This window comes from Octopus bimaculoides, chromosome 25 (assembly GCF_046866305.1).
Source record: "Octopus bimaculoides isolate indiv1 chromosome 25, ASM4686630v1, whole genome shotgun sequence".
NCBI lineage: Eukaryota > Metazoa > Mollusca > Cephalopoda > Octopoda > Octopodidae > Octopus > Octopus bimaculoides.
The window spans coordinates 10,145,359-10,160,358 of record NC_142952.1 but is presented as its reverse complement, the minus strand read 5'-3'; the positions used below and the strand labels follow the sequence as shown (position 1 = coordinate 10,160,358).

At 36.0% G+C, this 15,000-nt stretch overlaps 1 protein-coding gene across 1 annotated transcript in view; it reads right to left on the bottom strand.

Annotated features, from left to right (window-relative positions):
* Positions 1-15,000, bottom strand: part of LOC106873364 (monocarboxylate transporter 6) — a 113,079-nt gene that overhangs the window by 64,455 nt on the left and 33,624 nt on the right. The window contains exon 3 of the mRNA XM_089341627.1: positions 1,146-1,289. Within this exon, the coding sequence (XP_089197753.1) occupies positions 1,146-1,289 (144 nt within the window). The remainder of the gene's footprint in view (positions 1-1,145; positions 1,290-15,000) is intronic.

Here is a 15,000-nt window from a genome sequence, read left to right as displayed (position 1 = left end):
AGAATAAAATAATGAGGGGAGAGAGATATAGAGAGGGAGAGTGAAAAGGGCAAGAGAGGGAGAAAAGAGATGAGGAAGAGGGAATGGAGGGAAGAGAGAGAGAGAGACAATGGGGGAAGGAGGAAAGAAAAGAATGAGAAAGAGAGGGAGAAAAGGAATGAGAAAGAGGGAATGGGGAAAGAAAGGAAAAGAGAGGGAGAAAAGGAATGAGAGAGAGAGAGAGAGAGTGTGTGTGTGTGTAAGGGGAAAGAGAGGGAATGGGGAAAGAGAAGGAGAGAAAGATGGAGAAAAGGAATGAGAGAGAGAGAGTGAAAAGGGAAAGAGAGGGAGAAAATGAATGAGAGAGAGAGGAAACAGTGAGAGAGGGAATGGAGGGAAGAGAGAGAGAGACAATGGGGGAAGGAGGAAAGAAAAGAATGAGAAAGAGAGAGAGAGTGTGTAAGGGGAAAGAGAAGGAGAGAAAGATGGAGAAAAGGAATGAGAGAGAGAGAGGGAATGGGGTAAAAAAGGTAAAGAGAAGGAGAAAATGAATGAGAGAGAGGGAATGGGGAAAGAGAGAGAGAGACAATGGGGGAAGGAGGAAAGAAAAGAATGAGAAAGAGAGAGAGAGTGTGTAAGGGGAAAGAGAAGGAGAGAAAGATGGAGAAAAGGAATGAGAGAGAGAGTGAAAAGGGAAAGAGAGGGAGAAAATGAATGAGAGAGAGAGAGAGAGGGAATGGGGTAAAAAAGGTAAAGAGAAGGAGAAAATGAATGAGAGAGAGGGAACGGGGAAAGAGAGAGAGAGAGAGAGGGAGAAACTGGGGAAAGGAGGAAAGAAAAGAATGAGAAAGAGAGGGAGAAAAGGAATGAGAAAGAGGGAATGGGGAAAGAAAGGAAAAGAGAGGGAGAAAAGGAATGGAGGGAAGAGAGGGAGAGAAAGAGGAGAAAAGGAATGTGAGAAGAAATGGAGAGAGAGAGAGAGAGACGGAATGGGGAAAGGAGAATGAGAGAAAGGAATGAGACAAAGAGGGAGAGAGGGGATGGAAGAAAGAGAGAGGGAGAGAGGGAATGGAAGAGGGAGGGAAAGAGAGGGAATATGAGAGAAGAAGAGAAAGAGCATGTGAGAGAGAGAGAAAAATCCAAGAAAAGAAGAAATTGTTACTTACCAGAAAAAATGCCGAGAGTGACAATAAGGGAGATAATGTTGGAGGCAAAGGAACTGGCAATGATTCCACCGGCCATCATGAGGGAACCAAAGACGATAATTAACCCACATGGGAATCGGTTGATGAGGAGACCAGTTAGGATTCCTGTACCAGACACCAGGAATGGCAACAATGTTTGAAGGAAGAAGAAACAAAAAAAAAGGAAGAAAAAGAGAAACTGTTAGAAACTTTGAAAAGGAAGAATTCTGTTAAAATATTTCTGCAAAGTTTTTTAAAAAATTAAAAGAGAAAAAAAAAAACTCTAAAAGAATTAGAATTTTCCATAAAGATTTCTTAATCTACAAAAAGATCTTTTTTTTTTTTTAAATTCAAGTTCAGTAGAAAAGCTCCTTTCGTAAGGATTTGAAATGATAAATGCATACATAATATATATATATACACAATATATATTATGTTACGAGCTGTCCCTTGCAAATGAGTACGGGTTGGTGACATGTACCATGCTTTTGTCAATCGTTTAAGGTGCCAGTGTAGTTACAAGGCAGACAGAGACCCCCTTCTTGAATGCCGTCGTCCTTTGACATTCCACATTCAGGATGTGACATGTTAAAGGAGAGAGAAAGACCTGCCCTGGTACTCGGGGGGGGGGGGGTTCTCATTTGCAGCTAAGGAAACTGGAGCAATGCGAAATGAAGTGGCTTGCTCAAGAACACAATGTGCTGCCTGGTCCAGGAATTGAAACCATGCCACTATGCTTGTGGACTGAACACCTTTAACCACCAGGCTAAGCACTGTCACATACATACACGCACACATATGTATATATGTACACATACACGCACATATATATATAATATATACACTCACAGACACATGATATTATTTATATATATATATATATATATATATATATATATAAAATCATTGCTTAGAAAGGTTTTGGCCATAATTCCTTTATGGGCCCAGTCCATGTTTAACTTCGGAGTTGTTTTTTTTAGTCATGTTTTAAAACACCACAGCCCACTCAGGTAAGGAGTTGTTGCTTGGTGTGATGTATGTGGGTGTTGGTGGTTTGTCTGGTAGTTCTTGGAGGAATTTGTCCAAGTTCTGTTTGAATCTTTTTCTTCATTGATTTCTTTCAGAATAACATTGAATACAGCAGGAGCAGTTGAAGTGAAAAAAGAAAAAAAGAAAAAAAAAAAAAGCAGCTTTGTTGCAATGTTATAAGATTTGAGCTCAATTTTCACTGGGGGCATGTATGGCTCTGGGGCCAAACTTTAGGTGACTTGGAATATTTTTTTCAGAAATGATGGACTGCCCATGGTGGCACTGGATAAAAAAGAAGTTTGAGCTTTTCGAGGTGATTCCAATAGTCGAGGCCTGTCATGTTATTCATTATTCTTTTAATTGTGATCAGTCTCTGAGGTGTATCAATTCTCATTATGTTTTGTGAAGGGAGACTACGGGGGACAACAGTATGCAAGGTAATACCTGGCAAATGTAGAGAAGAGAAGGATCTCTGGACTGGATAGTTCTAAGGATCGATAGGAACATTCTGTGGATCATATCAACTTCATCATAGACGTGTGTACTCCAATCTGGGTTGTTATCTACCCTTGAGTCTTGGTATTATCTGATGTTATCCAAGGAAGAGAATATGCTTGATTATCTCTTTTCTAAAATGGATTAACTCAAACCTTTCCCTATTTAGCAGCATGTTTTTTTTTCTTTCTGTTTTTGTTCAGGTTATTTTATTTATTTATTGTTTTGCTCATTGAATTGCAGCATTTGGATCACACTAGAGTTCTGTTTGGTCACATGCTCCTTCATGACTTTCTGCAGCTTACAATTATCTGCAAAGATTTTTATTTCACTATATTTGATGACATTTGCTATTTCGTTTATGTAAATAATAAACAAAAGATGGCCTAACACAGAACCCTGGGGGATACCACTCTTGACGTTTTGCTGATTCTCAGTAAATTCCATTGATCATAACTTTGGGTTCTGTTTGTCAGTAAAGATTTAATCCACAGCAGTGACCTACCACAGACTGATCTTGGATAATATCAGCAGAATTTGTGGTTGACTGTGTGGAAACCTTTACTGAAGTCAAGATATATAACATTTGTGTTATAGTCTTCTACCAGAGCATTTAGGATGCCAGAAGTGGCAGAATAACTGTGTTAGGCAATCGTTACTGGTTGAGACGAGGAAGCTGATTTCTCTCTGGGAAAGCAGTTATTTTTGATCTCACCACTCTCTCTAATATTTTGATGGTTTGAAAGATTGTTAGTAAGACAGGATGGTAATTCCCTGTGAATGACTTATTTCTCTTACCCCCCCCCCCCCCAAAAAAAAAAAACCAGTGGAATGACAGACTTGGACAGAAAATGTTCAGAAATAAAACCCTTTTCCTGCAGCTTCCTCCAGAGATTAGCTAGAGGAGATACAAGTTGATGTTTGCACTCCATCAGGTCATTAATGGGGAATTTGTCAGGGCCAACTGGGGAATTTGTCAGGGCCAACTGCTGAATTTGGTTTCATTATATTCATTGCTTCAATGATGATGTCCACAGTTCCGAGAGTTATGTCAGGGAGGATATTTCAAGGATTTATTTCAACAATACTGCCCCAGTCATCCACAACAGGAACACTGAAGATAGGACAGTATTGCTTCTGGAGAATCTCCATCATATTTTTGAAAGATGTTTTTATTGGTCAGTGGTGGTTGGAGTCCAGCCTTCCTCAGTATCCTTTTGGTTATCAATGAAAGACCTCCTGTAGAACTGGAGGTGTTGCATTTCTTTGACTTCATCATACTTCATACTCTTGAGATGGGATGCTGCTACTGCTGTTGGTTATATTTTAAACAAATTGTTCTTTTTTGTGTGGATTCTCTTTATTTTTGCAATTAATTTTTCTCTCACTTGGGAGCCTGCATCCATCATTGTTGGTTGATCGGGTTAGGGCATATATGAGAGACAGTCGGTCCTCAAATAACTGCCAAGTCACTTTGACATCAGAGGAAGTGAGGTTGAAGGATTAGTTATGTGACTGCACTCCAGTTCCTTTACATAGGTCCATGTTGTCAAATTGGTGCACTGGGATCAGTGATTTTGGTCTAATCTTAGGATCATGAAATACAAAGCTACAAAGTACTATGTCATGGTTTTTTTTCGATTCTAATATTATGAACCGTGATGGTGTGATTGCTAAACTTGAGGTCCAAGACATTTTTGTTGTATCTTGTTGGCTCAAGTACAATTGGGACAGGAACAAAAAATCATTTATAAACTTAAATAGTGTATTTAGTACTACTTCGTTTGGGGTTGAGATGCAAACTCATGGTTTCAAGGTATTCAAAAACCAATCCACAAAGAGAAAGGTTAAAGTCATCCAACATTATTGCCAGAGTTGCATTGTTGGATGAAAAGTTTAATTTTCTGGAGGCACACTCTTCAAAGCAAAATAGAGATGTCTAAAGAGATCTATAGAGACCAACAACAGCCAAGTTTATATACTATAGAATTATAGCCATATACAACATTGGTATTGTGGCACATAGACACTGATTTTCAGTAGCCATAGGAAAATACATCCTTTACATGGCGCTAAGGGAATCATGGAAGAAATGGTGACACCACCTTTTTTTCTTCAGCCTGCACAGTCCACACAAATGGTGGTAAAATCTTTTTTAAAAATCAGTAGCTTTCACCTCAGAATCAAAATGAAAGTTGTTTAGGTGGGGATTGGTTAGGACGAAGACAGGGATTGGGTTTGAGCTGGTCAGCAATCCAGACTTCAATGTTTGGAATTTTCCATTTTTGTGCACTGATAGATGGGCTGATTCCTTGGCCATTTTGCAGGATTTTATAACATCTTCCCTCCCTCCCATGTTTTCAAAGCATCATTCTTTCTCACCTCCCTCTTGGCCCTATTCTCCACCCCACCCCAACCCCACAAACTTTGTTGCTTCGTCCCAGTTTCCAAAATTTCAAGCTTCACCTTCGCCCCTCCCCCCAAATTAAATATCACTGTTCAATATTCATTTTATTCCTTCAAATCAAATTCGTATCAATTCTTGAAAATAAAATTAAATGATTTTTTTTCTTTTTAATCTTAGATGATAATGTTTGTGGAAGAATTAATTTTAAATGAAATAATATCGGAAGAAAAGAAAAAAAGTATTAAAAAAAAGTAAAGAAAATTGAACAAATTGACTTTAAAAAATTAATAATTGGAGGAAAAGGAAGCAGGGGTGAAACTAACAATAATTTTTTTAGAAATTACAACCAATAAGACAAAATGAGATATATCCATCACCCACAACCACTACCAGGTAAAACCCACAGCACCAATTAAAGTTAAATGAGGTAGAGTTAATGAATCATAAAATATTGAATATTATGACCTCCCAGCTGTTTGATTCCATTTTTATTTTTTGAAAAAAAAACCAAAAAACTTTTAACCCTTTTAATACCAACCAACTCGAGACCACCCTTTGGTTCCATGATACAAAATTCTGGTTTTAAAGTGATCTAAATTGAAACCTTCCATCAAAATTTCAAGCTAATTTGTGTTCCAAACACAAGCTTAATTAATAATGACAAAGATATTTTACTAAATTTGTCATTATTTAAAAAATTAATTGAAACAAAGAGTGTATTTCAATAGAAATACACTGTCAATTTTAATTCAATACTTTTTTTTGAAAAATGGGATAAATACATGATGAAATCAAGATAATTAATCTAATGAGAGCAAGATAGTGTTCAACCAGTTAAACTTCAATAATCAGAGAGAGAAAGAGAAAGAGTTTCAATTCTGGTGAACCTGTTTTTTAAAAGTTGAAAATAAGAAAAAGAGAGAAGAAAAAAAGATGGAAGGTTAATGGTTAAGTGAGAGAAGAGAAGGCTGTGACTTATGGGTCTTTCCCAATGGCATCGTTAAGTGGAAACGATGTGAACAAAGGGTCAAACAGTTACTACCAGAAGACAATATGGCTCTATTTCACACAGTCACTTCTCCGCAAATGTTTACCACCATCATTTTAGCATCTGCCATTGTTTTTCAGACTTGTTTCCCCAAAGAGTTTACTGCTTGGACCTCAGCATTTACCATTACCATTATTATCATTTAGGCAGCAAGCTAGCAGAGCTGTTAGCATGCCGGGTGAAATACTTAGCGGTATTTCATCTGCCGCTATGTTCTGAGTTCAAATTCTGCCAAGGCTGACTTTTCCTTTCGTCCTTTCGGGTTTGATAAATTAAGTTCCACTGAAACACTAGGGTTGATGTAACCGACTATCCCCCTCCCACAAAACTTCAGGCTTTGTGCCTATAGTAGAAAAGATTATTATTATTATTATTATTATTATTATTAAAGCAGTGAGCTGGCAGAATCATTAGCACTAAAAGTGAAATAATTAGCAGTATTTCATCTGTCTTCGTGCACTGAGTTCAAATGCCACTGGGGTCAACTTTGCCTTTCATCCTTTTGGGGCCAATAAATTAAGTACTAGTGGAGTACTGGGGTCGATATAATCAACTAGTCCCCTCCTGCTAAATTTCGGGTCTTGTGCCTATAGTAGAAAGGATTATTATTATTATTATTATTATTATTATTATTATGAAGGTGGTGAGCTGGCAGAATCGTTAGCACGATGGGCAAAATGCTTAGCGGCATTTCGTCTGTCTTTATGTTCTGTGTTCAAATTCCACCGAGGTCGACTTTGCCTTTCATCCTTTCAGGGTCAATAAATTATGTACCAGTGAAGTACTGGGGTCAATGTACTCGGCCAGTCCTCTCCCACCAAATTTCTGGCCTTGTACCTTTAGTAGAAAGGATTATTATTTATTTAACCCCACATTGTATTGTCCTGTACCGTCCCCAGTGGTTTTAATTTTGTGAACCCTTAGAGGTGAATAAAGACAGCAGCATTATTACTACTATTGTTATTATTATTATTGCCATTTATTTTAATGCATCTGCTCGATCTCCATCTTTCCCCCACACCCCCACCCCCGATATTAATCCCACCACACCATTTTTTGTTTGAAGTTTTCTTTTGTCACATGACTTAGTTCTGGCCCTTCCATCTTGGGTCCTTACGGTCAATAAAAAAAAAAATTATTGTTGATTATAATAATTAATATTTTGTTAATTTTTTTTAGAAGTAAAAGAGGAAAAAAAAACACAGTTAAAGCATAGAAAAGGTTGGGGGTAGGATGAACAAGTGGTGAGAATATATGTGTGTGTATATATATGTATGAATGTATATATACACATATATATATATATACACATATATTTAAATACGTACCTGGAGTGTGTTGTTTAAACTCCTCCATTATGTCCCTCTACTGCAACTTGCCACACACACACTCACTTGTGGCGGCTCTAAACTCGACAGAATAACCTGCCAATCAGAAACAATATCACACACTGCCATCTGTTGGGCAGTGTTTAAGACAACGGCTCACACCTTACACAATGGCTTTTGTTGTTGTAGTTGTTTTGTGGATGAGAGGAAGGGGGGGTGATGAGGGGAAAGGGAGAGTGATGGAGGAGAGAGAAGAGTAAGAGAGAGAGAGAAAGAAAAGATGGATTGGGGAGTAAGGCAGGGGGAGAGAGAAGAGTAAGAGAGAGAGAAAGAAAAGATGGATTGGGGAGTAAGGCAGGAGGAGAGAGAAGAGTAAGAGAGAGAGAAAAGATAGATTGGGGAGTAGGCAGGGGGAGAGAGAAAGAATAGAGAGGGGGGAAGAGAGAAAGAATAGAGAGAGGGGGAAGAGAGAAAGAATAGAGAGAGGGGGAAGAGAGAAAGAATAGAGAGAGGAGGAAGAGAGAAAAGGGAGATGGGGGGAGAGAGTAGAGAAAGAGAAGGGAGATTGGGGAGTAGATGGGGAGAGAGAAAGAGAAGGGAGAGAGGGGGAAGAGAGAAAGAGAAGGGAGAGAGGGGGAAGAGAGAAAGAGAAGAGAAAGACAAAAAGGGAGATTGGGAAGTAGATGGGGGAAGAGAAGAGAGGAGGGAGAGAGAGAAGTAACAGAAAGAGAGGAGGGAGAGAGAGAGAGACAGACAGATAGAGAAGGAAAGAGAGAGTGATTTGGGTTTGCTAGTGTAACAGTATATATAGATGTGAAAGGGTCAAAGGAAAAGAGAAAGAAGTTGGGGTCAGAGAGAAAAATAGATATGTATCATGTTGAAAGGAAGGCAGGGAAAATTTGGAGTTAGAGAGTAACTGTGAAAATGATGAGAAAGAGAGAGAGACAGACAGACAGTGATGAAAAGAGGGTAGCTATGAAGGTAGGTACATAGATAAATGGCTAATAAACTGGATGAAGAGAGATGGGAAGAAGGGGAGGTCATAATCTGAAGTTTAGGAGGTATAGCAATAAATAAATAAATAAATAGCAAATAAATGAGGTTTGAGTTAGAGTGCAGGTGAGAAGATAAAACAGAAGAGAGATATAGTTGCAGTTGTTGTTGTTGTTGCATTCAGTGTCGTAGTGGAGTTTATTGCTGTGAAAATGTTAGAGTGTTGAAGGCGATGTTAGTTGTGGTGTTGGTTGTGTCAATTGTGGTAATGTTGGAGCTGTAATAGTTGTGGAATTGGTAGTAGACTCTGACAGACTTTCTTAGCCCTTAGTACACTGTATTTTCTCTAGAATTGTTTTCCTTGCCACTGTCCTGTTACTACAGGGGAGAAAACTCATATTGTGATATGATGCACCTACAGTGTACTAAAGGTTAATGAAAGAGAATAATAATCATAATAGAAGAAATACTGTATTATATTGCATATAAAAGTCTTTTCTTTAAACACTGTTCATCTTATACAAAGATTATCTTAAATGAAAAAATTAGGTAACTTCTACACTGTCAGTCTCAAAATTCAACAAAACTGGTAAAACATTGCTTCTGTGTATAGAATACCCTGTTTATGTAAATGAAGTAAGTGTACTCTAAACAGAAACACAGTGTTCTGCATACATAGAAACATTGTTCTCTATAGATAAAAAGAAAAAAAAACAATGTACTCTCTCTACACTGAAACATAATGACTCTGGGTAGAAGGATGCAATCTGTTAATTCTGCCATTTATTAAGTTTCCACTTTGTTATTAACGAAGAAATAATGAAAACACTGTATTCATACACACACATCCTTATATACACACACACACATAAGCTTATATTTATGTATGTGTAGATGAATGTGAATCAACAGGTACATGTAAGTGTATAATTATACACACATGCATGAAGAGTGTCATTTTACAAGAATGAATAACGTGTATTATACACACACACACACACACACACACGTACATATAATGACTAGCATATATATATTCTTAAAATGTTCCGGCACATTCTAAGATGAATATGCTAACAACTTTTCTTTTACAATAGTTGTGTGTTCATAACATACAAACTCTGGTGTTTCAAAATTGTTGTGTCTTCTCAGCCAGAAACATCCCTGGACTGATGAATCTAACAAAAGTTTGAGGCTCTTATTTATAACTTCAGCAAACAAAGCTGTTTGCTGAGATGTGCTGATATGTACAGTAAACAACAAGAATCAAAATTCTGCATATGCTGACTTATTGTAGGTTGGCAGATGTCAGCACATATCAGCAAACAGTTTAGTTTTCTGAAGTTATAAACAAGAGCCTTGAACTCTTGTCAAATTCATTAGTCCAGGGTGTCTTTCACTGATGAGAAACAACAATGTTGAAACACCAGGTGTCCCAGACTTCCCTTACGCTAATGAACTGAGTATGTTGTGAACACATATCCATCATAAAGAAGTTGTTCTGAGTTGAAACACAACAGCAATCAGCTTATTCACAAATCTGCAGGAATGTTTTAAGAATAAATATGAGTCATCATGTGTATGATGTAAATGTTATTTACCCTGGTGAAACCATATAAACTTCTTAGACTCAAATACTCTTCGTTAAATCCAAGATTAATTATAAAACTTTATTTTATCTTTTTTTAAACTCAGTATTTAAAATTTTTCTCTAAAATAATTTTTTACAATTTATTTTAAAGCATTTGCTTTTTTTTTTATTTTGATGAAATAATTTTCTTTTAAAAAAACTATTTAATTTAAATTTAATGAAAATGCTAATAAACATATGTATGTATGTGTGTGTGTGTGTATGTCTGTGTATGTGCGTTCATAAGGGTGTCTGCATAGAAAAACTTTTCACTAAGAACAAAAGCACAAAGACACCGAAACCAAAAGTGTTATAATTCTGGTGAGTCGGTGTTATGGTTAGATAATAAAAAAAAAAAGGCAAAGAAACAAGACCAAACACCAATGAAATCAACAGAAATAATGGAAACCATAAAAGGAAGCATGCAAGAATTAAATATTTGTGAACAAGGAATAAATATATTAGCATTTTGTGACCAATGGGCTCTGTTTGTAGATGGTGGACAGACAAAAATTATCAGAGGTGAAGACTAAACTTGGGACATTGCACATCAAAACCAGACACTGTAAAGAATCTAGTTCTCTGTAGGGTTACCATATATGGCATTTCACAACAGCCATTTCACATATCATTCACACATTAAGGTAAGTATTTTCATGATAGATTCTGAATGATATTTCAAAATAATATTCAAACAACAGGTGATTCAAGAGAAGAACTTAGCTGGCCAGTGGTCAACACAGTTTACCAGCTGAATGACCAGGAATGCGAAACTCATGAGAACAGGAAATTAGAAGCCTTTCAGTAATAGTGTATCAAATGTATTGAGTCTGTAACTTACTGCCTCTCAGCCACTCAACAAAAATCATTATATATATATATATATATATATATATATATATATATATATATTTACATGCATATGTGTGTGTGTATATAAAAGTTCTTTTGTAATTTAAGCACAGGAAAAAAAACAAGAAGAATAGGAAAAAAAATCTTTGGTAAATGTTTTTGTGCCAAGATTTGTATCTACTTATGAAGACTATACCAAACAACAAACTGAATGGATAGCGGTTGAAATCCTGACAATAAATAGTTGTCTAGAACCAATACTAACGGAATTCACACTCGTTTACAATTATAAAAGAGAAGACTACAAAAGCACAAGCGAATGAATGAGACTCTAGATGGTTTCACACCTTGCTAGAAATAGCAGCCAAATTTTCCTTAAAATACATCCAACAGTCATAAAATGAATGATGTAGTCCTAGATAGGTGTGTGTGTGTGTGTGTATGCATGTGTATCTGTGTATGTGAGTCTGTATATGTATGTGTGTGGAAGGTGACAGAGAGAGATTAGGTTGTGGGGAATTATGTATGTGTTTAAATGTGTATATGTATGTAGATATATCAGTGAGGATGTGTGAATAAGGGAAAAGGTAAGAATGACAAAATGCAACAAGTTGTTTATTTTATAGGTATGTATGTTATGTGTGTGTGTGTGTGTGTGTGTGTGTGTATAGACAGGTAGATAAATATGCAGGTATCTGAATGTAAATGTGTATGGTAGAAATTGTGTGTGTTTACATTTATAATTGTTTTTTGATGAGGTTTTCAAAACAAACAATGAAAGTATTTAAACATGAATTACATGATTTAATGGCATTTAACAACAATTAGAACATATATATAGAGAGAGGACTGCAAGTGGAAACATTATCCATGACCATCACATCTGGACAACAGGTGAGGGTTGAGACCAGCCTTTAAATATTTCTGTGCTGTCACCTTGTTTCACATGTTATTGTTAGGGTTAAAAATCTCACTTTAGCAACATTTAAAATAAATCAAAACAAAACATTCAAACAAATATTGAATATTTTTTTAAAACAAAAATAACAAAGCATAAAAAGATCAGCAACAATTAAGTTAGTTTATGTTAATTAACATTTCAAATTGAGACAATGAATTTCAAAACATTGGTTTAGAAAAAAATGTATACATACATGATGATGATGAAAATATACATACATGATGACGATGAAAATATATATATATGATGTTGATGATATTAGGTATAACATTTTCTGGTTACCCTGCAAGTGGCGCACTTTTGGTTTCTTTTTTATTTTTTTTGTGCATTCATTAAATAATAATATTGATATCTAACAATATTGAAAGAGGGGAATAAAGAATTTAACCAAATCCAGGACTTGTCAGGTACTTATCTTGAATGTCCTATTTCTCTGGGCATTAGACACATTAAGGTTTCGACATTTAGCAGCTGACTTGCTAGAAACCCCACAAGATTATCCACCATCTTTCCAACAACAATTTTGGTCACCATTTTGAATTTGATATCTCTACTACCCATGGACATGATTATAAAATTCAAAAGAGAAGGCTTGAAACTGATGATATAGAAAGCAAATTTAGTCAAAATACCCAAAACAGGGATCAAATTTGTGCAACAGACTTGGTTCACCAAGACATCTCTGCCATTGTGTTGTATGCATACAGATACACGTCTTGATATATCTATGTTATAAAAGCAGTGAATGACAAAGATCCATAATAGTATAATCTAATATATAATATGTAAGGAAAAATGCAGGAGAAACAGAGTTGCCAATACAATTATTAATATGAAAATATTAAAAAGAAGAAATGTATAACAGTGAGTCAGTCAAGGAAACATTTCACAGTTCCCATAGACAAAACGGTTGAGTGCTTTACATAAATGGAGAGGAAGATGTTGTGAAAAGAGAAATACTGTCTCTCAGAGTTCATTCCTTTAAGTTAGCAGTCTTTCTCCTGACCAGACTGAGGAGGGATGTAGTTTAGAGCAGGGGTTTTCAAATTGTGGTCCCCGGACCACAGGGGGTCTGCAAGGACAAGACAGGGGGTCTGCAAGGACAAGACAGGGGGTCCGTGGACAGCAAATACTTTTTATGGGCAATTTGATTTTATATATGTTTTTTGTAATTGAAATCTTTTAATTAACAATAAACCTATTTGTTTAATACTGTTAAATAAATAAATGTAAAAATATATGATATTTTAAGGAAATATTTATGTATAAATTTCATAAGCGTTTATAAGGGGGTCCCTAAGGTAAAGCCTGAAATATAAAGGGGTCCGCAAGTCAAAAAGTTTGAAAACCCCTGGTTTAGAGGCTTAAGACACCAGATATTAGAGGTTCAAAAAGAAACCTGTCAGGTGGAAGCCAGCATCTTGAAAATGTCATCTTGCGAACCCCCTTAAACAATGAAATCCAATAAGTTCTGATGATAGAATACCTGGTTTATAAAGTCTTTAATCAATATGATGATCCAATGGCCAGGATATCCCAGAAACAGTTGTCAGAGGCTATCTCTACTTTCTTAACCAGTTTCGTATTATTTTACTATTTTTAGATTGAATTAAATGGATTTAAATGCCATAGTCCTGCCTTGACTAATTGTTTACCTTCCTCACTACTTCAAACAATGAAATCTAAAATTGAACTCAATTTTACCAGGTTGCTGCTTGAGAGAAAGTATCATTGCTGATCACATCCCAGATTAAGGGACATGTGGCCTCATGTGGCCATTTCTCAATAACTGTTACATCTATCTCCATTTCTATCCATTACTTGCTCCCATGTAATGTGTATGTATGACTATGAGTGTATATAAATATAAATATAATATATTTGAAGTAAACAGAAAATGGAGAAATATCGATCAACAACAATTGACTTACATCAATTATTAATTTCTGTCAGTTGTTGTTGATCAATATTTCTCCATTTTCTGTTTACTTTAAATTTGATTTCTGATAAACTCATGTTTATCTTTGTCATTACCTGTAATCTATGAGCATAATATGCTTGCATATGTATATCCAGGGTTAACATAGGTAATTATACAGGTAGTATAATGGATACTTTTATCCCTCCGACGGTTATTCCAACCTCTAACTCTACTATAATATATTTATATATATATATATATATATATATATATATTATAAATATGACATATTTGTGTGTACATGCACAAGTGAATGTGCAGCCTGTATATTTACTACACCACAATTACTATATAAGTATGTGTACACTAACACAGTATGACCAGAAAATTTGCCATAAATCAGTTTGCAGACCAGTTTTGACTTGCAGTGATAATCACTAAGCTTCACTTCTATTGTAATAAACTCATTATTATTATTATATAAAATATAAACTACGGAGTTGACCTATGGCTGACATACAGCTGACACGACCTACTGATTTAAATCTAACAACAGAAACCTCCAAATTTTATAACAAACTACGAAATCCAAATACTCCCACCACCTGTCATACTAAAATAGATCAAACTTCCTTCACAAATCATAGACTCTTAAGGCTGATTTCCCAGATTCTGGGGAATATATATATATTCCCCATCTGAATTGAGATGCTGGTCCGTCATAGGATTACTAATTTTTGCCAGCTGAGCGGACTGGAGCAACATGAAATGGGGTGTTTTGCTTGAGAACACAACGTATCGCCTGGACCAGGAATTGAAACCACAATCATGAGTGTAACACACCAACCACATAGTCACAAAGAATACAAGTCAAACAACTTTCCATCACTAACTTTCACACCTGCGAAGTTACAAGGTCATCAATTGGCCCCTTATAAAAATTATTTCTATAATTTTCCTTAAGGTGAAGGCATAACTGTGTGATTAAAGAGATCAATTTGTAATCATGTAGTTTAGGATTCCATACCACTGAACCATGGGCTAGTGAATTTGGTAGATAGAAACTGTGTGGCAGCCCATTGTGTGTGAGAGTGTGTGTGTGTGTATAAAAGACACGTGAAGCTAAGTAAAAGATGCCCTTCCATACAGGCTCGTCCCTTGCAACTCTCTCCA